General features: G+C 38.7%; 1 protein-coding gene across 3 annotated transcripts in view; it reads left to right on the top strand.

Annotated features, from left to right (window-relative positions):
* Positions 1-310: 310 nt before the first annotated feature.
* Positions 311-26,189, top strand: part of SLC6A15 (solute carrier family 6 member 15) — a 51,088-nt gene continuing 25,209 nt past the window's right edge. The window contains exons 1-4 of one of the 3 annotated variants that reach the window (XM_043880581.1): positions 811-1,324; positions 1,630-1,749; positions 20,921-21,411; positions 25,755-25,912. In XM_043880581.1, coding sequence (XP_043736516.1) covers positions 21,123-21,411; positions 25,755-25,912 — 447 coding nt within the window. In that variant the 5' untranslated portion in view covers positions 811-1,324; positions 1,630-1,749; positions 20,921-21,122. Of the gene's footprint in view, positions 656-810; positions 1,325-1,629; positions 1,750-20,920; positions 21,412-25,754; positions 25,913-26,189 lie in introns of those variants that run through there. The other 2 variants (XM_043880593.1, XM_043880588.1) reach the window with 2 other exon arrangements.

Below are 26,189 nucleotides of genomic sequence, written 5' to 3'. Positions count from 1 at the left end.
CTGCCTGAGAAACCTGTCTGCAATGGACTTATTATTTAATTCAATCTTAATTGGATATAAACCGTCAAAATCTGAGGGATTGTTGGAACGCCTAAAAGTGCACAAAGTTTTCTTTTCCTTTTTTTTAATGGTAATATCAATCACCTACAAGAGGGAAATGTCCTTCGCCAAGACACTAAACCTTTGCAGCATATTTTACGTTCATTTTGCATTTCTTTCAAACTTTATAAAGTTTTAGGGACATAAAATGTAATCTCTAGGGTATATGCCCTGCCTCGGGGAAGATTCAGCCATTTTTAAAAGCAGGCTAGGCTTTTGTGCTCAGTGATGTATATTTTAGGAATTCTCCACGTGGATTAGTATGTCTTCGTTGCTACGAGAGATGATTCAGGCTTCATCTCATAATAAGACCCCTTGGAGATAAATAGGATGCTAAGGAACCTACATACGGTGAACACCGGCTCTCTTGAAGAGCCGTAATTTGGCCAGAATCCCTGAGCGCTATCAAGCCACCGTCTGATGAAGGAAATGCCCCGAGTGTTTTCCTGTGAGAAAGATGTAAATGACCGGCTTGGAGAGAAAGCTAGGGAAAAGGGTTCTTTGGGTCACTCACTGCCTCTAGTCCTGTCCCCGTCGTTCGGAGAACACTCAAAGGGTAGGACCATTTCTATTGTTATCCGGGCTGAGACAAAGGCGGGGTAGGAGGGAGGGGGGCGGGCGTGGTGCCCACCCTCTCGGTTGCGTGGGTTGGGCAAGGAGGGGAGGGATGGCAGGGCGGGATTTGTTTTGTTTTGCTTTGTAGCCGGCTTTCCCCGAGTCCATCCCGCCCCCGCCGGGAGCGCAGCGAGGACGCGGCGAGGCAGCCGCAGCGGCCTCTGCGTCAGGAGGCGGCGCGGCGGGGAGGTGCGGCGCCCGGCCGGGCGACCTGGCTCGTGTCCCCTGGCGCCCGCAGCCTCGCCCTCCCCCGCAGCCTGTCGGCGGCCGCAGCTCGGGCGGGCCGGGCACGTGGGCGCCTCCGTCACACCCTCACACACACACACACAAACACACACACACACACCCCCGCGCGCACGCACCCGCGCGCCTGCATCCCGTGCTCTCTCCCTGGCCGACACACAGGCGCTCACGAGTCGCTCCTGGCCCCGGCCCGCAGGCAGCGACCCCCCTCCACCCAGACTCCGGGCCCGCCCTCGGCCAGCAGCGCCTGCTCTCCAGACGGCTCCTCGCGCCCGCGGGTCGCAGCCACCTGGCCCGACTCTGGCCACTGCTGCTACTGTCGGCACTTGGAAACAGCCCAGAGGCGCCCGGCCAAGGCACCCTGAGGGTGAGGACACGCTCCTAGCGCTGAGGGCAAGGTTTAGGTAGGGTGGGGCTCACCACTTGGCACCCTGGAGCCTGGGACCCGGGAAGGGAGCGGAATTGATGCTTGGATGCCGGGAAGGACTCGGGATGTGTCCGGGGGGTGCGGGGAGGCAGGGCGGCTCCAAAGCCCCGGGAGGGCGAAGCTGGGCTCTGCGTCCTGCACCTGTGCATAGTCAGCGTGGGGAGCGGGGGCTAGGAGCGGCGCGTAACCGGGAAGCACATGGGTCGAAACGTGCCGCCATCCTTCCTTCCTTCTTGTGACCGCAGCATCCCCGAAGGACTAGTTGTTTCCAAGCCAAAGTAGAGCTGGCCGCAGGGTGGGGTCCGAGTGGGCCAGTCAGAAAGTTGCGAGGGTCGGGCCGGAACAAGGCGCTTCCAAGGTTCTAGGTGAGTTGGATGCCGATCCTCGTGCGGGTGGGCGGTGGGGCGGGGAGAGGAACCAACCTCATTCTCATTCGCTTCTGGGGGCTTTTGCAACTGCTGAAGGCGACTACCTAAGGCGGGGTGGTTTCACGTGACCCCGGTTCCCTTTTCCCCGAGGTATCCTGCGTTAAATGGTCCCAAAGTGGGGCCTTTCTCCCGCACCAGGCACGCGGCTCCCCCAAGAAAAGCACAGCTTGTGGGTTTCTGCGCCTCCAGGAATTGGAGAGGGTGTTGGTGAGGGTGTCGGTGCTGGGATTTAAAGGCGGGGATGGGAGAGATTGGAAACCCAGACCACGAACTCGGCGGGTTTGTGCGTGTCCTGGGCAAGAGGACCGTTTTGACTTTCCGTCGGAACGCGCCTTGTAAATATAAATGGATAAAAAACGTCCGACCTGTCCTGGGGACAGGTGTGACCCACCCGCTGTCAGAGGCCCCAGCGGCGGGAATCCTTTGCCGTTGAGCCGAGAAGCGGCGTGCGTGGCGCGTTCACAGCGAGCGGGGAAGCCGGGCTCGCGCTCTCCGGCGCCCAGCCCTCCCGGTTCCCTTCTCCCACCTCCGGGAGAAACAGTGGAGTAGGACGGGGCGGGGTCCGCACTCGGCGCGGTGACGTCAGCAGTGTTTGGGTGCTTATGCAAATGAGGCTGCGACCGTCTCCGCGGACCGGCCGTTTCCCCTCCAGGTCTTAAAGGTACACCCAGGCTCAGGCTGCGCCGTTTGTTTGGTTCACTGCCCAGCAACACGAGAGGACCGGAGGGGCTGCGTTCTGTGCTGCGTTTGGGCTGTTTGTCTCCCAGTTTTTAAAGCAGTATTATTATACCTGTCATTGCCTGGTTGTCGTCCCGGAACACAGGGAACAATGTGTTTGCTTTAAGAAATATCATTTTCTGACGAATAACCCAATGGTTAGTCTCAGTTCTGCAAGAACCACACTCCGGCTTAAGTCTTCAACGCCTAGTATTGGGTTGGACTTGTAGTAGGTGTTTAATAAATACTTGTTGATGGACTCGAGGGTTGTGGATTTCTCTTATTAAATTTGGAATATTCAACCATCAAAATATTCTTTTTTTTTTTTTTTTTTGCGTCTTACCTGATCAATGATCCATCTATATTGGTTAGCATAAAATATATTATCAGTATACTACTGAATTCTTTGACTTTGCCAACAAGTGAAAAGAACAGTGTTCTTTTTTTTTTTTTTTTCCCACTAGAAAGACAGGACTTAAGTGTTTTTAAAAGGAAGACAACCTCATCGTTTGTTGGCAAGCTTTCTTTTTCTGATTGCACTTATATACTTGATTAGAGAATTACTTTGGTGACTCAACTGGTAAAGAATCTGTCTACAATGCAGGAGACCCGAGTTCAATCCCTGGGTTGGAAGAGCCCTTGGAGAAGGGAGTGAAAACACACTCCAGTATTCTTGCCTGGAGGATTCCATGGACAGAGGAGCCAGGCGGCTACAGTCGATGGCGTGGCAAACAGTATAACACGACTGAGCGACTTTCACTTTATATTTCAATATATGTAACTCGATACAGTATTTTAATGGTATTAAGAAAGGTATTTATGTTTTTAGGAAATAAGTGCTATGTCATCCAGTAAATAAAGTAAATCAGAAATACTGTCAGTCTAGTTCAAGTTGCTATAACAAATTACCATAAACTGGATGGCTTATAGATAAAAGAAATTTATTTATCATAGTTCCAGAGGCTGGTTCAAGATCAAGGTGCATCAGATTCCACGTCTGGTGGGAGCCTGCTTCCTGGTACCTGCTGCTGCTGCTGCTAAGTCACTTCAGTCGTGTCCGGCTCTGTGCGACCCCATAGACGGCAGCCCACCAGGCTCCGCCATCCCTGGGATTCTCCAGGCAAGAACACTGGAGTGGGCTGCCATTTCCTTCTCCAATGCAGGAAAGTGAGAAGGGAAAGTGAAGTCGCTCAGTCGTGTCCTACTCTCTGCGACCCCACGGACTGCAGCCTACCAGGCTCCTCCATCCATGGGATTTTCCAGGCAAGAGTACTGGAGTGGGGTGCCATTGCCTTCTCCTGGTGCCTAGAGGATGCTTTCTAACTGTATTCTCACATGGTGGAAGGGGTTAGTTAGTTCTCTAGAGGCTGATATTCACCCCTAAAGGCTTCACCTCTTAATACCATCACACTGGGGTTAGAATTTCAACATATATGGGATGGGGGGAGGACACAAACATTCAAACCATAGCAAATAGTAAAGAATTTTTAAATTGGATGATAGCTATTTCCGATACCAGTAATCAGATGAGATGCCTTAGTTGTTATTGAAATTTTAAATCAAGTTAAAATAATTATTAAAACCTAAACTTCACAAGCATTAGTTTACCCAGTGATCACAGTTTAAATTTTACTGTGAACATGTTAGAAAATAGGTTTCCCCTGTCATAACATAAGACTTTTGTTTGAGACGACATAAATTTGCATTCCTTTGAACTCTGGGGTTATCATACAGGGTAATTAAAAAATCATTGACTTAGAATGATAGACCTGAGACTTGGTGATGAAAAGCACCACAAACTTTCACTTCTTAATTTACTTCTCAACTTCTTTTGAAGAGTTCATTAACCCCTTTATTACTGCATACATATGCATGATGGACTGTTTTAATATATTCCTATGCAAAGTCGATTTTAAAATAGTTTCTGAGCAGATGGCGTTATTAACAAAATCCATGAGCATAGTCTCATGTGTGCAAACATTCGAGGTTACATAGCAGGAATGCTTAAGATTTATTTCCAGTTTTGCCTGTAACTTAAAACAAGTCCTAACTACTCTTGTGGGTATATTGAGTAAATAATTTTTAATAAACAAATTTATCTGCTTATATGTTAACTTTGACCAATAATAAATGTCTCATATTTCTTGATGAACAGCAAGCCCTAGAGACTGTGGTACATGGTAGTTTTAAATGCACAGTACCACTTGATATACTGGGCTTTCCAAGTGGCTCAGTGGTAAAGAAGCCACCTGTCATTACAGGAGACACAGGAGACAGAGGTTCAATCCCTGGGTTGGGAAGATCCCCTGGAGGAGGGCATGACAACCCACTTCAGTATTCTTGCCTGGAAAATCCCGTGGATAGAGGAGCCTGTCAGTCTAAAGTCCATGGGGTAACAAAGAATTGGACACAACTTAGCGACTGAGCACCCACACGAGCATACTACTTGATATAGGATAGAACTGTTCTCAGTTTTGAAGGTCAGTTTATTTACTTGTGGATAATGTGCTAATATATCCTTTCACATAAGATTAATTGATGGCAATCTTTGTATAGAATGTTTAACTTGGAAGCTTTTTCATCTATCAGATTGGCAAAGATCAAAAAGATTACTCTACTGAAGAAGACAGGGAACCAGGCACTATGATACTTTGCTTATGGTAGTGCAAATTAAGACAGCTTCTATAAAGGGTAGATTGTCAGTTTTTACTAAAATGATAAAAGCACATACCTTTTGATCAAGCAGTTCCACTTCTAGGAATTTATTCTACAGATACGTAAGTATCAGATACATAAAGTGAGTTTCTTGACCATTTGAAGCCAACTTTCAGAAGTAACCTGTATATGACATTCTCATCCCATGATCTGTCATATAATCATTAAAACACACACACAATAAGCTATTGTATTGAGAGCAAAAATTTTAAAAGATCTTTAAAGTGAAAAATCAAGATGCAGAATAATACATATAGTATACAGTAATAGTGATGTAAAAAGAAAAACATGGGTAGATGGAACAAAAACACATAGTAGCTTGAATATTTATATTAACTTGATTATATACCAAATATCTGTGGAGGAATTTGGTGACATAGGAAGATAGGGGTGGGGCTAGATGTGCTGGGAAAAAAGAGTGGGAAGACGTTTTTCACTCTATGCCTGCCATTTTACTGTGTTCAGTCAGTTCAGTTCAGTTCAGTCACTCAGTCTGTTCAATTCTTTTAAACCCCATGGACTGCAGCACACCAGGCTTCCCTGTCCATCACCAACTCCTGGAGCTTGCTCAAACTCATGTCCATTGAGTCGGTGATGCCATCCAGCCACTCATCCTCTGTCGTCCCCTTCTCCTGCCAAGTTCCATCATTCCCAGCATCAGGGTCTTTTCCAATGAGTCGGCTCTTCACATCAGGTGGTCAAAGTATTCGAGTTTCAGCTTCAACATCAGTCCTTCCAAAGAATATTCAGGACTGATCTCCTTTAAGATGGACTGGTTGGACCTCCTTGTAGTCCAAGGGACTCTCAAGAGTCTTCTCCAACACCACAGTTCAAAAGCATCAATTCTTCGGTGCTCAGCTTTCTTTATAGTCCAACTCTCACATTCATACATGACTACTGGAAAAACCATGGCTTTGACTAGATGGACCTTTGTTGGCAATATAATGTCTCTTCTTTGTAATATGCTGTCTAGGTTGGTCGTAACTTTTCTTCCAAGAAGCAAGCGTCTTTTAATTTCATGGCTGCAATCACCATCTGTGGTCATTTTCGAGCTGCCCCCAAAATAAAGTCTCTCACTGTTTCCATTGTTTCCCCTTCTATTTGCCATGAAGTGACAGGACCAGATGCCATGATCTTAGTTTTCTGAATGTTGAGCTTTAAGCCAACTTTTTCAGTCTCCTTTTTCACTTTCATCAAGAGGCTCCTTAGTTCCTATTCACTTTCTGCCCTAAGGGTGGTGTCATCTGCATATTGAGATTATTGATATTTCTCCCAGCAATCTTGATTCCAGCTTGTGCTTCATCCAGCCCAGCATTTCTTATGATAAATTCTGCATATAAGTTAAATAAGCAGGGTGACAATATACAGCCTTGATGTACTCCTTTCCCAAATTTGAACCAGTCTGTTGTTCCAAGTCCAGTTTTAACTGTTGCTTCTTGACCTGCATACAGATTTCTCAGGAGGCAGGTCAGGTGGTCTGTTATTCCCATCTCTTTAAGAATTTTTCATTTTGTTGTGATCCACACAGTCAGGCTTTGACTTAGTCAATAGGATTATACATTGAAAGTGACAAATAGATTCAAGGGATTAGATCTGATAGAGTGCCTGTAGAAGTATGGATGGAGGTTTGTGACATTGTACAGGAGGCAGTGATCAAGACCATCCTCAAGAGAAAGAAACGCAAAAGGCAAAATGGTTTACTGTGTTACTTATTCTAAATATAGATTTTAAAGTATTCTTAAGTGAAGCCAGTAGCAAATAAAAGATACTCTTGGGAAAAGAGTATCTAGGCATCAGATGCTGTCAAATGAGTAAGGTATAAAAGTCAATGGGAAAAAAAAAAAGTCAATGGGTATTTTGACTCTGATTTTTGTAGTTTCTAAATTTAAAGACGTTTCCTATATTCAGTATCCCTAGTAATAAAATTGTATTAGGACAGCGCATGGGATTTAATGGATTCACTAAAATTAACCAGTTATATCAGCATAAAAATGCATATTTTAGTGAATTGACAGATATTTTTAAGGAAAAAGTTGAGATGGTTATAGATTCAAATGTAGTTGTTAAGAAATACTTATATGATAATATATGATTTTAAGAAATAATACAGAGAGTTCTTGTGTGCCCTTTACACAGTTTTATGCAAGTGTAACATTTTGCAAAGCTATACTACAACATCATAATTAGAATATTGACATTGATAAAGCAGCATGCAGAATAGTTCCATCACTGTAAGGATCCCTGTGTGGCCCTTTCATAAGCACAAGCACTTCTTTGCTGTCCCCAACCTCTCCTTAAATTGTGGTAATCACTAATCTATTATTCATGTTTGTTGTCTTGTCTTTTCAAGAATGTTGTGTAAGTAGAATCATATAGTATGCAACCTTTTGGGATTGGCTTCTTCCACTCATCATAATTGTCTGTAGATTCATCTAAGCTGTTGTGCGTGTTGGTAGTTTGTTTGTTTTTTTCTTTTTCTGAGTAGTATTCCATGGTATGGATTTACCAGAGTTTCTTTAATCATTCACTCTTTGAATGACGTCTGAGTTGTTGCAGTTTAGGGCTGTTATGAATAAAGCTGCTGTAGACAGTTGTTTATAGATTTTATGGAACCTAACTTTTCCTTTCTGCAGGATAAGTGCCCAGGAGGGCATTGGGTTATATGGTAGTTGCATACATTGTTTTCTGGAGAGCTGCAGCATATTACATTCTCACTCCCCAGGTAGGAATGATCCATTTGCTCTGTATCCTTGTCAGAATTTGGTTATCACTCTATTTTAGCCATCCCGATCTGTGCAGTGACATTGCATTGTGGTTTTAGTTACCATTTCCTAATGGTAACTGATGATGGCAAACCACATTTCACGTGTTCATTTGCCATTCATACATCATATTCAGTGAAATGTTCCTTCATATCGCATGTCCGCTTTCTGAATAATTTTTAATTGATGTGTTTTATGAGTTCTTATAGATCCTAAATACTGGTTTTTCTTTTCCCCTTGGGGTCATGGTTTGCAAATATTTTAGCTTTGCAAAATAAGTCTTTAGCTTATTTTTTCATCCAATTAATAGTTTCTTTAACTGAGCAGATTAAAAAATTTTGAAGTCCATTTTACTAAAATTTTTGCTTTGATGGAGTCTGCTTTTGGTGTCATGTCTAAGAACTCTTTGCTTAGCTCTATACTTCAAACATTTTCTCTGATGATATTTTTTTAAAAGTTTTATAGTTTGATGTTTTACATTTAAGTCCATGATTCCCTTTGAGCTAGTTTTTGTATTAGGGTAACTAAAATGTGTCTTTCAAGGCTAATGTTTAAATTGTGTTTAAAAGAAAATCACTGCATGGGTTTAAAAACCTAAACCACACCCTTTTTACACAGGTGTAACCCTGTTGTGAATAGTCCCTTGGAAAATATTTTAAATTTAGTTAAGTATTTTTACTTTCAGTTAAATTCAATGACTATTCAGTTTATCTCCCCCATTTGGCAGTTATCAATTGCTACATATGCTACATAGCTAACTATCCTTTTTTTTTTTTTTTTTTTAAGTAGGTTTGATACAATATTTTATCAAAGCGTTCACCTTCTGGATTGTAGTGACTTGAAACAATAATGATTTATCTTTTCTCATTATTCTCTGTGTTGGTTGGGCTCAGCTAGCTGCTTCATCTGTTCTAGTTGATATTAACTAGCAATTTAACTTTGACTAGAATGTCAAAATCTTTGTTCTTGTGCCTGTGGGTTTAGCTCAGATGGCTGATACAATCGGTTGACTGATTGAATTTATCTTTCTCTCTCTCTCCATGTGGGATTTCTAACAGGGCAGATGGACTTTTTAGTATTGAGCCTGGCTTCCAAGAAGTCAAAGCAGAAATTGCCAGATTTCTTTAGGCCTAGCTTTGTAGCTTGTATAGGGTCACTTCCGCATTCTAATGGTCAAAGTTTAAGCCCAGCCCAGAATTAAAAGAAGGAAATAGGCTCCATCTTTTAACAAAATGAGTAACAGGGATAATACTGCATTGGGAGGAATTGTTAATGTTTGTTTTTGTTTTCTACTATAGGAAATAGCTAAGATCATACTTGACATTCTAGGATGATGACAATAAAATATGTTAAATGCTTTCACATTCATTTTTTCCATAAAGCACAAAAATACAAATATGTAAATAAATGTAGTACAATAATATATGCCTATTGTTTATGTTCAATTGCTAAGTCATGTCTGACTCTTTGCAACCCCTCTTTACAGCATGCCAATTTCCCCTGTCCTTCACTATTTCCCAGAGTTTGTTCAGATTCATGTCCATTGAGTCAGTGATGCTATTTAACAATCTCATCCTCTCCTGCCCCTTTCTCCCATTGCCTTCAATCATTCCCAGCATCAGGGTCTTCCAGTGAGTCAACTCTTTGCATCAGGTGGTCAAATTATTGGAGCTTCAGCTTCAGCATCAGTCCTTCCAGTGAATATTCAGGGTTGATTTCCTTTAGGATTGACTGTATGAACGTAGTCCAGTCATGTCCAACTTTTTACAACCCCATGGACCCTAGCCTGCCAGGCTCTTCTGTCCCTGGGATTCTCCAGGCAAGAATACTGGAGTGGGTTGCCATTTCCTTCTCCAGTTAGGGTTGACTGGTATATGCCTATAATAGGCTACTGCTGCTGCTGCTGCTGCTAAGTCGCTTCAGTCGTGTCCGACTCCTCTGTGCGACCCCATAGACAGCAGCTCACTAGGCTCCCCTGTCCCTGGGATTCTTCAGGCAAGAACACTGGAGTGGGTTGCCATTTCCTTCTCCAATGCATGAAATTGAAAAGTGAAAATGAAGTCGCTCAGTCGTGTCTGACTCTTCATGACCCCATGGACTGCAGCCTACCAGGCTCCTCTGTCCATGGGATTTTCCAGGCAAGAGTACTGGAGTGGGGTGCCATTGCCTTCTCCAATAATAGGCTGCTAATAACTCCTAAAAGTATGTCTACCTCTTAATTCCTGGCACTTGTGAATGTTACCATAACTGGAAAAAGAGTCATTGCAGAAATTATCTTCAGATCAAAAGATTATCCCCAAATCTCTAGATGGGCCCTGCCTGCCTTGCCATTACAAATATCCTTATATGAAAGAAGCAGAAGGAGATTAGACACAAAAAGAAGAGGAGGAGACACTGTGAACATGAAGGTGTAGATTGGAGTGGTGTGGCGGTGAGGGAAGTACCATGGGCAGCCCCAGAAGTCAGACGAGGCCAGGCAGAGATTCCCCCCAGAGCCTCCTGAGGGAGCGCAGACCTGCCCACACTTGATTTTGGTTCACTCAAGCTGATTTTGAATCTCTGGCTTCCAGAGCTTTGAAAAATTAGATTTCTGTTGTTTCAAGCCACGAAATTTTGAATTTGTTACAGAAGCCTCAGGAAATGAATACAGTGTCTAAATCGGAGGTGTCCTGAATATATTAATAAAAGTTTACATGTTCAAAAGACTTTTGTATGTTTTTAAAATGTTTAAAAGACTTTTTGAAAGAGTTAAGTAAGATATACGATCTGTGCTTGGTTCACGGAAGTCAACAGAAATACATTTCAGTTTCTAGAAATTACTTTACAATTAACTCTGAAATAATTGTAGGCTCACAGGAAGGTGCGAAGGGAAGTCCTGTGTATCCTTCTCCTGGCCTCCCCACTTGATAATCTTATATAAAAGTAGAATAGAATATCAAAACAGCATATCGATACTGTGTTATTCACAAAGCTTTTCCAGACTACACAATAATTTTTTTTCTATGTATGTGTAGTTCTTTGCAATTTTATCACATGTATATCCTCATGTAACCCTTATCACAATGAACACACTAAATGGTACCATCTTACAAGATTCCCTTGTGCTACTCATTTATAGCACACCCACCTGTCCTTCCATACCCAGGAACCACTGTGGTTCATCTCTGTCATTATGTAATTTTACAAATGCTTTATAAATTGAATCATGAAATTTGCGTCATTTTCAAATTGGCTTCCTGCACCATTTTACCCACTCCAGGACTCTTGCCTGGAGAATTCCATGGACAGAGGAGCCTGGCAGGCTATAGTCCATGGGGTTGCAAAGAGTTGGACATGACTAAGAGAATAATACTTTCACCACCCCCCTCACTGAGCATCATTTGCTGGAAGTTCATCCAGGGTTTTGTGTGTATCAATAGTTCCTTCCTTTTTATGGCTGATATTTCATGATGTGATGTACTCTGGTTTGTTTAACCACCTACCCATTGAAGGAAACTGGGGTAGTTTTCAGTTTGGGGCCACTATGAGTAAAGATTTTTATGAACATTTATGTACAAGTTTCTGCTTGAAAATAAATTTTTATTTTCTGAGATATATGCCTAAGAATACAAAATGGTAGTCACCCTGGTAATGCTATTATTAGTGCTAAAAGAAACTGGCCAAAAAAAAAAAAAGAAACTGGCAACTATTTTTTAGAGTAGCTATACTATTTTACATTTCTATTAGCAACATATGATTGATCTAGTTTCTTTACATCCTCACCAATTGTTGGTGTCGTCATGTATTTATTTATTTATGCCATTCTGATAGATATGTTATAGCTTTTTGGGTAAAACATATATTAACAAGTTTAAGTTGTTACTTTGTATTTCACTTGTAAAAATATTCTCCTCCTTTTGATTGGTTCTGTGATTTTTTTGGTCATCTTTTTGTTTAATGCATATCTCAGATGCAAGTGCCTTCCTCCTACTTTAGGATTTTGCATATTTTCATGAAATATTAATTAGTGTCTACTATAATTTCAAAAGATTTTGTAACAACAGTAGTTAAAAAGTCTTAAAAGGTGAAGCAAGAATTGTGTTGATTGTATAGTGAATTATATCTATTTTGAGTTAATTCTACAGTGAAATAAAGACTAATAAAGACAAAGGCAGAGAAAATACCTATTACCGACAACAGGGATGCAAATGATAGGACTACAAAGCCTATAGACATTAAATAGTTCTAGGGAATATTTTGAATCACTCTGCCGCCAATAAATTTGACAATTTAGATAATATAGATTCTTTGAAAAACACAACTAACTGAAATTAAAAGAGTGAAAAAAGAAAAGAAAACCTAAGTAGCTGTATATCAATATAATACATTGAATTTTTCATTTAAAATATTGCAAAAAAGAAAACTCCAGGCCGAGATGGTTTTATTGGTGAGTGCTACAAACATTTTAGGAAGAAGTAAAACTAATCCTACGTATATTCTCTCAGAAAATAAAAACTTTATTTCAAAACTCTTATTTAGGGGTCCACAAAAACCAGAGAAGGAAAATATATTGCATAAGAAAAAAAATTTTTACAGATCCACTTTCCCATGAATATAGTTGAAAAATATCCTTACCAAAATATTAGCAATTTAATTCAATAATATATTAAAAAGGGTAATAAATATAGACCAAGTGTGGTTTATCCCATAATGAAAGATATTAAATCAATCAATATAATACTTTACATGAACAAATTAAGAAGTTGTGTGATTATCTTAATAAAAGCAGGAAATTATATAACGAAAGTCAACAGTTATGCATGATTCAAAAAAAAAAATTCACTGAATTATGAATAAAAGAAACTTCTAAACAGGTAAAAGGATCCAATGGAGAAAAAAATCCATCACTAACAGAGTACCTAACAGTAAAATATTGAGTACTTCCCCCTAACATCAGGGCATAGATAAAGAAGTCTGCTCTTAACACTTCTGTTCAAAATTGTGGTAGATGTCCTAGCCAAAAAATAAGTCAAGACAAAGCAATTAAGATAAGCAATGAGAGAAAAACTCTCTTTATTTACCAATGATGTATATAAAAATCCTAAATGATCTTTAAAAAATAACAACTTGATTAGCATTATTGCAGGAAAGAAAGTGCTTCCCCGGTGACTCAGCAGCAAAGAATTTGCCTGCAGTGCAGGAGCTTCAGGAAATGTGGGTTCTCTCCCTGGGTGGGAAGATCCCCTGCAGGAGGGCATGGCAACCCACTCCAGTATTCTTGCCTAGACAATCCCATGGACAGAGGAGCCTGGTGGGCTACAGTCCATAGGGTTGCAGAGTCAGACACGACTGAAGTGACTTGGCAGCAGCAGCAGCGGGATAGAAACCTTGTATTAAAAAATCTTATTTTTTTTCTGGATAGAAATTAAAGCAGATACAAATAAATGCCATGATATACTACGTTCATAAATCTGAAAACTCAATTTTCTGAGATGTCACCGTTCCCCAAATGGATCTACAGACTCAGTCAATGTAAACCCATTCAAAATTCCAGCAGACTGTTTTTTGGGGTAGAAATTGACAAGCTGATTTCAGAATTTGTATGGATGGGCAATGAAACAATCTTAAAAAAGGGAAAACATATTAAAAATGGTTAGGGTTGAGAACCACAAATATTTATTATGTTGATTTTAAAAGGTTTTGAATCTTGTTTTGAGTGTTTAAAATAGATTTTTTTCCTGAAAAGTTACACATGAAGATATTAAACAATACAGAAACAGGAGAATGAGAAAAATGTAAAGATAAGTCCAAATTAAATACTGTAACATTTCAAACATTTTAATGTATAAGTCTTTACATAGAATAGATAAATGGTAATAACATGCCCGTTACATTTATAATGGGTGTATTATTTTAATAGGTATATTATTTACATTTATAATACGTTTATAATAGGTGATTTATAACAGTGTCTAATGAGGTTTTTTGTTTGCAAGCTGCAGAAACTGATGCTAGCTAAGAAAGGAAAAAAGAAACATTAACAGGGTCACAGGGGCTCAAAGAAACAATGGGGTGCTTGGCAATAAGAAGGGGAAGAGCAAGAATGAAAATGGTTCTGAAAACCAGGAAGCAGGTCCATGACTACTGTAGAAGTTACAGCCTGGGCATAATGCCTTTGGAGTTAAGTGAGATGCCAACGTTTTGATCTCTTTGTTCCTGTCCTTGAGATTCAAAATCCAGGGAAGGGAAATCTAAGTGGATAAATGCAGATTATTTTCCAAGTAACAGCAGTACTTCTGTCTTCCCTATATTCATACCTACTTTAGCGAATTCACTTTATTTCTCCTTTCATCAAAACTCGGAGTTTATTTACTCTCAAGTCATCCAGACTTAGCTGTGTAACTTGCTTTGGGCAGTGAGACATTAGCAATTATGACTCAAATGGGCTTTACTAGTGTTTGTGTGTTGAGCTTACCCCTTTTGGCTAGAGCTGGGACTCTGAGCTTGTCATGGGAACAGGTTGAAGCTCCACACACTGGAGAGACTGTGTGTAGGAGGACCAAAGTGCTCTGAATTATAGGCTGTGCTTAATGGCTCAGTCATGTCTGACCCTTTGTGAGCCCATGGACTGTAGCCCGCCAGGCTCCTCTGTCTATGGGGATTCTCCAGGCAAGAATCCTGGAGTGGGTTGCCATGCCCTTCTCCAGGGGATCTTGCCAACCTAGGGATCAAACCCAGGTCTCACATTGCAGGCAGATTCTTTACCATCTGAGTCACCAGGGAAGCTGGACTTCTAGGCTACCTCTTGCCTCCTGCCAGAATGTGATTTCGACCCTCTTAGACCATCCTCCTCCACTTGAGTTGAGAGGTGACTACAGTGCGGAAGTGACCCAAGTCAAGTGAAGCAAAGCAACTGATCATCTAAGCCTAGAGTAAATTGCTAACCCACAAAATTATGAGCAAATACAGTTTTTGTTTGTTAAGCTATTAAATTTTGAGGTAATTTACTATGCTAAGATCATGGCATCTGGTCCCATCACCTCACAGGAAATAGATGGGGAGACAGTGGAAACAGTGTCAGACTTTATTTTTTTGGGCTCCAAAATCACTGCGGATGGTGACTGCAGCCATGAAATTAAAAGACACTCCTTAAGTTATGACCAACCTAGATAGCATATTAAAAAGCAGAGACATTACTTGGCCAACAAAGGTCCATCTAGTCAAGGCTATGGTTTTTCCAGTGGTCATGTATGGATGTGAGAGTTGGACTGTGAAGAAGGCTGAGCACTGAAGAATTGATGCTTTTAAACTGTGGTGTTGGAGAAGACTCTTGAGAGTCCCTTGGACTGCAAGGAGATCCAACCAGTCCATCCTAAAGGAGATCAGTCCTGGGTGTTCATTGGAAGGACAGATGCTGAAGCTGAAACTCCAATACTTTGGCCACCTCATGCGAAGAGTCGACTCATTGGAAAAGACCCTGATGCTGGGAGGGATTGGGGGCAGGAGGAGAAGGGGAGGACAGAGGATGAGATGGCTGGATGGCATCACCGACTCGATGGACATGAGTTTGAGTAAACTCCGGGAGTTGGTGATGGACAGAGAGGCCTGCGTGCTGCGATTCATGGGGTCGCAAAGAGTCAGACACGACTGAGCGACTGAACTGAACTGTACTGAACTATGCAGAGAGAGAAGACTGTTTTTTTTTCTTTTTAAAGTGGTGTAAAAATACCCGAAACATGTTGCATTTGCTTTGAACTCACATTAGCCTTAATAGAATAAACTTGTAATATAATACAAATATAAGAGGGACTATTATCATAGTAATAAAAGAAAACATATACTGAGTACTCTCAATGTGTTGGCGTTTATCCAAGCTCTTTATTATTAGCTAACTCAGCATTTCAGCCAAGGTCATAAAACCATTAGTGATAGAGTTTGGGTTTAAACTCAGTCTATTTCTATATCCTAGATGTTAATGTTTGGCACCAATACATGTCTTCATACCAGTAAAAATTAATTCCTACAAGATCCCATTAAAAGTAGTAAATAAGACGGATTATATGAAACATGAAGAGGTGCAGTCATTATCCAGTTTTGGACCATGAGTTTCATATTTACATTTTCTTTTTTTCTGGCCATACCACACAGCATATGGGATCTTAGTTCCCCAACCAGGGATGGAACCGGTGTCCCCTGCATTGGAAGTGCAGAGTCTTAACCACTGGACTACCAGTGAAGTCCCTCATATTTAGACAGTATCCTAACTTGCTTTCTGCCATGAAAGATGAAGACGTTTCCATACCTTTCTTTCTCTCTCCCATTTAAATTCCTGATTTTGTTAGATTATTTTTGGATATTAATTTTTATTATATTTATATCTTTCTCCCTACATATTCTCCCTACATATGTACATATATATATTTTTCTCCAAACATAATTCCTATGTTTGAGCCTTATTTCCCTGTTTAAATTAATGTTTACTCCTATTATTTAACATGGGTCTCTGTCCTAATTGGCTAAGTTTCACGATCGTGTAGCCTGTTCCTCTCCCTCCCCGTAGGGCTCATCAGATCTCTCATGGATTGGACGACGTGCCTGTGACATTTATAATTAAAAGATAAAATACTTGAGTATGAAAACTGGAGATCAAGTACTTTCTTCTCTTCACTTTTATAGAAGTGACTGAATATCCTGAGAAGTCTTTTATTTCTCCTTTCTACTTCTGCTTGAAATCCCTAGGAGTTTTTATCTCAGTACTATCTCAGTGTTGACACTTCTGCATTACTTTTTGAAATTATTATTATCTAAACGTCTGTTATTTCATCTTCATTTTGTGTTTCATTAATTTTGTTTCCTGATATACTACATTTATGTTTTGCTTTTGTTTCCTTCTCAACTATTACCCCTGTACCCTCAACTACATCACCCTGTTTCTCTGTAAAACTCATTCATTCTTAGCAACTAATTTCATAATTACTTAGTAAACAATCTTACCTTTGAATAGGGAGATTTCTATCTTGTCATACTATGTGATAAAAAGCTTAGTGTCATGAAAATGGAGCATATATGGTGTGACTTGGAGCACTCTGCACCTTCAATCCAGATTTAATCTCTGAAAGAGTGGTTGTCAGGCTTCCCAGGTGGTGCTAGTGGTAAAGAGCCAATGCAGGAAAGGCCAGGGACTTGGGTTCCATCCCTGGGTTGGGAAGATCCCCTGGAGGAGGACATGGGAACCCCCTCCAGTAATATTGCCTGGAAATTTCCATGGACAGAGGAGCCTGGTGGGCTACAGTCCATGGGGCTGCAAAGAATCGGACACGACTGAGCGTACACAGTGGTTGGTTGGTAAATTTTTTCTATAGTAAATATTTCAAGCTTTGCAATGCATTCAAAGTGATTCAGCTCTTGTAGCACAACATTAGCCATAGGAGATATGTACATTTGTGGGCATGACTCTGTGCCAATACAATTCTCTTTACGAAATCAGACAGTGGGCTGTATTGGACCCACAAGCAGTATTTCTGACCCAACTCTTGACTATCTGTTGCTCCATTGTAGACAGGAGGCTTTTCCCAGGTAATGATGACAGCTAATGCAGCTCCTTGGTGCAGACAAAGAACAGTCATGACAGCTTGCTGCCCAGTTGACTCTGACAGGTGGGGATGATGCTAACTTGGTAGAAACTGTGCAGTTACTTGATTCTGATTATCCTGCTGCTCATGTGACCTGTAGAACACCAATACTTTTTCACTCACTACTTCACGTCCTTCCTGGATATTCCTGTTTTGAAGCAACAGTAATACACTTTTGGATATAGTCAATTATATTTTCAAATCTTCATCTGTGCCATACTTTTATGGACTAAGTTCTTCAGGCAAGCTTTTGGCATCCATAAACATTTTCTCTTTCAAAAAAGTTGGGTCTTAAAATTTTGAAATTTATTTGACTTACAAATTGTTGTCTCATATACTAAGTTTTTATAACTCCACTCAGAAACTCTTTATATTTTTTGGCTATATGCAGTCTCTATATAAGAAAGGAATGCCTCTGACTCAGTAAATATAGGACCTTGGGACAAAAGGCAAAAGGCAAAAAAAAAAACCAAAAAACAAAAACCAACCAAAACACTAAACCAAATGTGTAATAATGCAAAATACTTGTAGTTATTATACAATGTAATTCGCCATACTTTCAGTTCATATAGTTGACAGAGTTAAACACTGAGAATGTGAGATTGGTAAGATAAAGTCATTCTCCAAGGAGAGATTATGGCCTATTGAAGAAGAGATATTTTTTTCCACCCAGACAACTCACTTGTTATTGTGGAAGTTTCAATGTTAACTGCAGCCCCACCCTATATTATCCTATAGTGATCCCCATCCCATATTATCCTTCAGCAATCCCTAAGAGGAGGAGGTGGGTAAGAAACAGTGAGAAAAGAGAGTATAAATTATTTTACTTGTGACATTTTTAATGTACTATCACTTTTGTTTTTGCTTATAATAGAAAAGGAACTGTAAATGCATGCAAATAGATATATAATATTCCTTTTTAACTTTTACATTTTATAAAATTTGCCTAAGATTATTGCATTATAAATCTGTATATGTAATTAAGTATATTTTAGGAATTTAAAATATAAAATTGCATTTAAATTTTGTTTCTGTTAGACATTGATTTTTTTCATAGAAAATAAGAACTTTGGGTTGTTGTATAGGAATTTTCAAGTTAAACTTTGCCAAAAGATATACTATGTAAGCTGGTATGATTATCTGTTGGATATGTAAAAAACATGCAACAGTGTCTAAATATGTTATTTTTCTTTTTTTTTTTCCTGCAAAGATGAGAAATATACAGAAGAAATACAGTTCTGAGATAGCTAATTTGGGGGAGACTCATGAGTAACACTGTTTTTTAATTTTTTTCTTTATGAAGAAGAGTTTTAGTGTAATAGTACTTTAAACTTCAATACTTTCCTTTCTATTTTATGGAAAAAAGCAAAAAGAATAGTAGATAAATGTTTATTGAGGAAACTAAGTTGAGTCATATAACTGCGAGAAGTTATACAACTAAGTAAAAAGTCTAGGACATAACTCCAAACTTGTCAAATTAAAACAAACGCCCTTATCCTTGTATCAGTAAAGTTATTATGCCAACAGTTTATCATTAGATGATCCAAAAAATGTAGACCGTTAGATAATTTATGTCTCACAAATCACACTTTCTTATATGTCAGGTCGTTTTCTTCCAGCAAAAATTCTTGGGAAACAGCTTTTTTCAGCTTTTCAATGATTGTATGTTTTCATTTATTGAACTAATACTTACTGAGCTTTAGGGGTAGATAATGCAAATTAAACAGATATACTCCCTAACTTCATGAAACTATTTCCTTATTCAAACCTTGTTGGCCTCTTTAAAATAGTTACCTTTAGAAGTTTTTCACTTATTCTAGAGATGTTTCTATTCTTGAGAATATTTTGGGAATGCTTCTTCTTCAAGAATTTTCTTCACAGTCTTTCTTTTAACCTTCACCAAATCCTAAATTAGTGTTTTTCCTTGGGGTACACATTTTAATTTTGTAATCAATGAAACGCCATCCAAATCTTAAAATGACAAATAGATGATCAAGTTAAAGATTTTTTTTTTCCCATTGGTTACCCAGTTCTGTTTTTATTAAGGTTATAAGATAAAGTATGACAGAGTGTTTCTCTGACATTTTAAATGTAAACCTAACAGCAGTTCCGTTAAAGAATTCCATTCTTTTTCTAGCAGTGAATGGCAGAATTCTTTTGGATATCATTTTTCAAGCTTCCTGATCTAGTTTTGAGGAGAAACTCTCATACATTTAGTTACTTTTGAAAACAGATAATTTCACACTGGTCAGAATGGCTACCATCAAAAAATCTATAAATAAGTTCTGGGGAGGGTGTGGAAAAATGGGAACCTTTATACACTGTTGGTGGGAATGTAAATTGGTATAGCCATTATGGAAAACATTCCTTTAAAAAACTAAAAAAGAGAACTACCATATGATCCAGCAATTCCATTTGTAGGTATATATTTGGAAAAATGGAAAACTACTTCAAAAGGATGCATAAACCCCACTGTTCAATGCAGTACTGTCTGCAGTAGCTAAGACATGGAGGCAGTCCAAGTGCCCATCAGCAGGCAGTTAGCTTATGAGGATGTGGTGTATACACGCACACACACTGGAATATTACTCAGCCATAAAAAGAATGAAATATTGCCATTTGTAGCAAGATGGATGGACCTAGAGAATTTTATGCTTAGTGAAGTAAGACAAAGACAAATACTAAATGACGTCACTTATATGTGGAATCTGAAAAATAACACAAATGAATCCAAAACAGAAACAGGCTCACAAACATAGAAAACAAATGTATTCGCTACCAAAGGGTGTAAGAGAGGAAAGGAGAAATTTCCCTTCCTGCAATATATCCCTTAACGACTTTTCCCTTAATAGCAAATGAATGAGTAGATGAATATGCTAACAGAAGAAATTCTATATAAGACAAATTTACAGGGATGGCATGCAATTGTTTATGTAATTTTATAAGTGATAAAATTAGAATGTACTTTAGTCAGAGAGGGAAGAAGGAAGAATTAAGAAAAGGTTTCAAAATTCTACTTACAAATGAACTGAGTATACATTATGCAATGGGGTATATCTGAGGCTGAAGTAGATTTTTGCAAGAAGGAAGAAGTTAGCAAAAAGAAAACGTGTGTGAAGCTCTTGTGTACTTTACAATTCTTATACTTCTGTGAATATTAAGCTCTGAAAGGTCAAGGACAAGCATATATTTTATGCTATGCAGAAAGAACTTGCATCGCAAAAATTAAGAAGACAGAGTCTTTGGTATTTTAAATATTTTTCCTCATTAAATATTATTGTTTTTCAACTTAAAATTTTACAGATACCTACAGAATATTGAACAAACAGATCCAGAATCCATAAGACTTTATCACCTTGAATCAAGGATTTCTTTGGTATCCTCCTCCATCTTTTATTCATATCAACTAACACATTTTTAAAAAGAATTAAGAAGTTTGCCAAAAGGAAAGTAAAAAAAAAAAAACCAAAAAAAAAAACCCTACTACTACTACCCACACTTTCCAATGCCGAAGAATAGCAAGGTGGTAAAAAGAGAATTAGATGATGAGGTTATTGAGTCTGTCAAAGACCTTCTTTCTAATGAAGACTCAGCTGATGATGCTTTTAAGAAGAGTGAACTAATTGTTGATGTCCAAGAAGAGAAAGACACAGATGTTGAAGAAAGATCTGAAGTCAAAGATGAAAGACCAGCTTGGAACAGCAAGCTACAATACATCCTGGCCCAGGTTGGATTTTCTGTAGGATTAGGGAACGTGTGGCGGTTCCCATATCTCTGTCAGAAGAACGGGGGTGGTAAGTTTCTGTTTTCTGCCCTTTTTGTTTTTCTTTTTTTGAGTGATACGCTGCTGAGTAAATTGCAGTTGATTATGTCAAATAGCAATCATTGTTGCTGCAGTCTCAGTATTTTAGAAACTATGAATTCCATTGTAAAACCAGGGAGACGCCTTTGTTGAAAGTCTGAGTTGAGCTCTGTTTTCAGATTAGGTTTCCATAGGAGCCGGTGACTTGCTATGAACACACAAGGATTGCTTAAGGACATAGTCTCAAATTCTTTCTGTGGATCCTGTTAACATCTCTAAATTACTGCCTTTTCTAACCAATGTTCCATTCCTTGTTCCTGTCAGTTATTCACTTTGGAGAAAATCCTCAAGTTTCTGATAAAAAAATATATTGGTGAACAAGAGAGAGAATGTTCTATCCACAGTGTATTAACTCTGAATTTTGAGTTGTTTCATTCTTCAGTGAAACAAAGTTACATATAATTTAGAATGATTATAGTCTTCAGTTGCCAACCAGAACTTTGTAGATCCCAGTAAAAGTAATTTAACCTATGTAGTTAATATAATACCAGATAGTCTTCATCCTTGGATATCAGCACCGTTAAGATGCTGTAAAGAAATTAGCATTTTTTATTTCAAACAGATTATCCCCATCAGCATATTTAGCTATATGTATTCGTGCATATAATTGCAAGGGTTATTTAGTGGAAATTGTCTTAAAATCAAGAAAATAAAAACATATACAAAAGAATAGATAGTTCCTATAGGATACAGGCTCAATAGTACACCCAATTAAACTGAACATTACCTAAAATTAGGGTTATTAAATTAAAATAACTTTAATATTTGCTTTACTTTCTTTACCTTTAGTATCTTTATTATATACATATATGGAAGCTGTTAAAACAAGTGTGTTTAAATACTAAATGTTCTGTATGTGGCATTTCAGCACATAAAGGAAAGAACTACTCTTTTGGTATTTGATTCCAATTTGTGATAGGTTTGGTGACAGGACAAAAACATGGTTTTATTTTATTTTGATTTAATTACCAACCTGTAAATCAGTTGAAGTAATAAAACCATTCACATGTGAAATGGTTTCTTTTAGTCACTAAGATAAAAAGCTAAGGTGTCAGGTGACAAAATACATTTAATGTCTTGCTTAGTTAATTCAACCAGGGGAAGACCAACAGGTTTGGGGGAAAGTAGCATGTGTGATCGACTGAGCGACTACACTTTCACTTTTCACTTTCACGCATTGGCGAAGGAAATGGCAACCCACTCCAGTGTCCTTGCCTGGAGAATCCCAGGGACGGGGGAGCCTGGAGGGCTGACGTCTATGGGGTCACACAGAGTCGGAAACGACTGAACTGACTTAGCAGCAGCAGCAGCAGCATGTGTGATGGGCTTTCCAGGTGGTGCTAGTGGTAAAGAACCTGCCTGCCAATGCAGGAGACATAAAAGATGTGGGTTCAATCCCTGGCTTGGGAAGATCCCTGGAGAAGGAAATGGTAACCTACTCTAGTATTCTTGCTTGGAGAATCCCATGGACAGGAGTCTGGCGGGTGATAGTCCATGGGGTTGCTAAGAGTAGGACATGACTGAAGTGACTTAGCCTAGCACACACAGCCTGTGTGATAAATCTGCCTGAGAGGTAAGAATCAATACATGGAGTTGGTGGTCCACTACCCATCACTCCACAGAACCTGCAAGCTCCTTAGCTAGTCTTTAACATCACAGATGGATTATTTACCAAATCAGCCACAAGCAGCTAAGTACTACCCTGCTTTATATTTCACAACAAATTATCCCATTTGCAAGATGGGCAGAAGATGAATTCTGATTTTCAGACCTTTTGCCTTATGCATTTTATTGACTGTACTATTAAGGAAGAGGCTATCTTGGCTGAAAACTCAGGTTGCTTGCTGCTTAATATAATATTAGTCTTGTTGGAAAACTCTAAAGGAGTTGGTTATCAGTTAGCAAAAATGGCTCTTGCTCCTTACTTTTATATGTAAAGAAAATCAAGATGCCTTTCCAAGAATTGTCCCCTGTCTTCTAATTACACGTGCTAGAGAGTGATATTATGAAACACGAATGGACTTCATCATTTTGAGATGGCTGTTGGAGTTCAAAAGGGTATTTGACCAGTTAACCGGTCTCAACTTGCATAAATCTTATTCATCATTTGAGGTACTTTATGAATAATAGAATAAAAAGTAATAGACCAATATAAGTTGATCTGTCTGAAGATATTACTTAAAGCATGATGATTAAGCTCGAGAGTGAAAGGGAAAATGTTATTTGCTCAGTCATGTCTGACTCTTTGCTGCCCAATGGACTGTAGCCTGCCAGGCTCCTCTGTCCATGGGATTTCCCAGGCAAGAATACTGGAGTGGGTAGCCATTCCCTTCTCCAGAGGATCTTCCCGACCCAGGGATCGGACCCAGGTCTCCCACATTGCAGGCAGATTCTTTACCATCTGAGTGACCAGGGTAGCCCTGATTAAGTTTAGTAAGTGTCATAGTGTAGAAACTACCAGCTCAGGTTTTGAAGCCAATTTGACTAGGAAGCCTGGCTCTTTCCCTCACTATACAGGTGACCTTTCACAAGTTAACTTAGTATTTCTGGCTTCATTTCTACCCTTGTTAAATGAGGATAATAATTGTGCTTACCACACTGGATTCTTGTAAGGAATAAATGAGTGACTACATACAACATGGATAGAAGTATGCCCGGCAAATAGTAAATGCTCAGTTGTGTTTTAACTAGGACTATTTGTATTTCCGGGACTGTAGAGTATTTGAGTCAGAAGAAATGGCTAGGTATCTAATCCCATGTCATGTCCACATAACTGAGAAAATGTTCCCAGTGAGTCCCGTCTTTGTTCATTCTCTTTTTTTCTCCTGGCCGATCACACACACATAAACCTATTCACACCCCAGGATTTCATGCAGGTGAGAAAGTGTGTTTTCAGTCCTTCAGGAAACATTCTCAGGTCATTAGTGCCTGAATGCTGCTAGTCATCTTAGCGTTTGAATTTTGATAATTCTGTTTTATAATCTCATGCATCGATGTTTTATATTACATACTCCTCTGTAGAATCAACTCATGTCTCAAAGTCTGAAAATCAGCTGTAAGACAGTAGAGATTTTCTACCAACCACCATATTAAAGGAAATTCTTATACATGGAAATTATTTAAGATGTGTATAGACACTGAGATAAATGACTTGAAAAAAAATCATTAATATTTACTTCTTCAGCAGAAAAGGTACCAGAACAATTTGAACAGCTTCCAAAATCTATTCGATACCATTAAACATTTTCTTTTTAATGAGAGAAATATAATGAATGGCCTCCTCTTTAAAAAGGGCATTAGTCCCCACTTGGTAGTATCTGGTTGGAAAAAACTCTAGATATGAAATTTGAATGTAGCAAGTCCATTTTAAAGGTTATCTAATGAATAATTTGAATATGTACTGTCACTTAGAAATGAGTACAGGTTTCATATTTGACTTTATCAATCATAGAGTCTAATATTAACATTGTCAATCGATTTAGTACATTTTTAAGTCACTGGGCATATATCTTAAGTTGAGATTTAGCTGTAAAATAATATGTATATATATTTAAGTATGAAAACTTTATTATGAAAAATAGCACATATATTTTATAATAGCTATTAATTATCTTTTTTAAAAAAATTAGTGTTACCTACCCCTTAACAAAATTTTGGAAAAGAAAAAATTACTTATTTCCCAAAGTGAACTTTTTCTATAACATATATATGGGAAAAAAATGCCATTTTTCTGTGGTAGACGTTCTTTTTCTTTTTTCTTCTCTTTCAGTCTAAGCAGGCATTTCTCCTTCCCTGTTGTTACCTAGGGAAAAAGTTAGTTTAATATCATAACATCTCATTCATTTTGATTTATCAGATTTGAAATGCATTATTTAGATGAGTTTGAGTAAAATTTAATAAATGACTTCATTAACATTTTGTGACTAAGACTTCCAGGAGCTTTTAAAACCTATTTGAGACAATATTTTAAGGAATCAATTATTTTTACAAAAAGTAAAGTTGTTTTACCTTTTCAATAAAATGAAACTAAAGCTATTCATTGATATCCTTACTTTTTTTCATAATTATTTTTTATCAGAAACTCTTGGTAGCAGTCAAATTCAGGTTTCAAATACCAGAAAGCTTAAAGTAATGAAATTGCATTTTCTTTAAAGTCTTTTATGATTATACTTATGGAAGTTTAAATGTCATCTTTCATGAGATAATCAGAATTAGTGTATTCTCTACTGTGGCTGTTGAAAATATAATCTATTTTATTTGTTCTTCTCTCTATAGGTGCCTATCTTTTGCCATATTTAATACTACTTCTGGTAATAGGTATTCCCCTTTTTTTCCTGGAACTTTCCGTGGGTCAGAGAATTCGGCGAGGAAGCATTGGTGTGTGGAATTATATAAGCCCTCAACTGGGAGGGATTGGATTTGCAAGTTGTGTTGTAAGTTTCCTGGTATGGTGTATGCCATATAATTTTTTACAGGGTTTGTAATTATATAACCTGAAGTTAAATGCAACCTTGGAGTGTGTATTTCTACTCAACTCTTTAATCATGTGTTAAAAAAACCACTACTGGAGCTTGCACTAATACTCAAAATATGCTGTAACGTGCATGTGGTACAATCTTGTTAATGGATTTTCTCAAGGCCTATGAGAGTCATCATGTTAGAAAAGCTGATGTGTTTCAAATAAAAATAAAAAAAGTTTCTTTTTTAAGT

Source organism: Cervus elaphus, chromosome 3 (assembly GCF_910594005.1).
Source record: "Cervus elaphus chromosome 3, mCerEla1.1, whole genome shotgun sequence".
Classification (NCBI taxonomy): Eukaryota; Metazoa; Chordata; class Mammalia; order Artiodactyla; family Cervidae; genus Cervus; species Cervus elaphus.
This window is presented reverse-complemented; position numbering and strand designations above follow the sequence as displayed.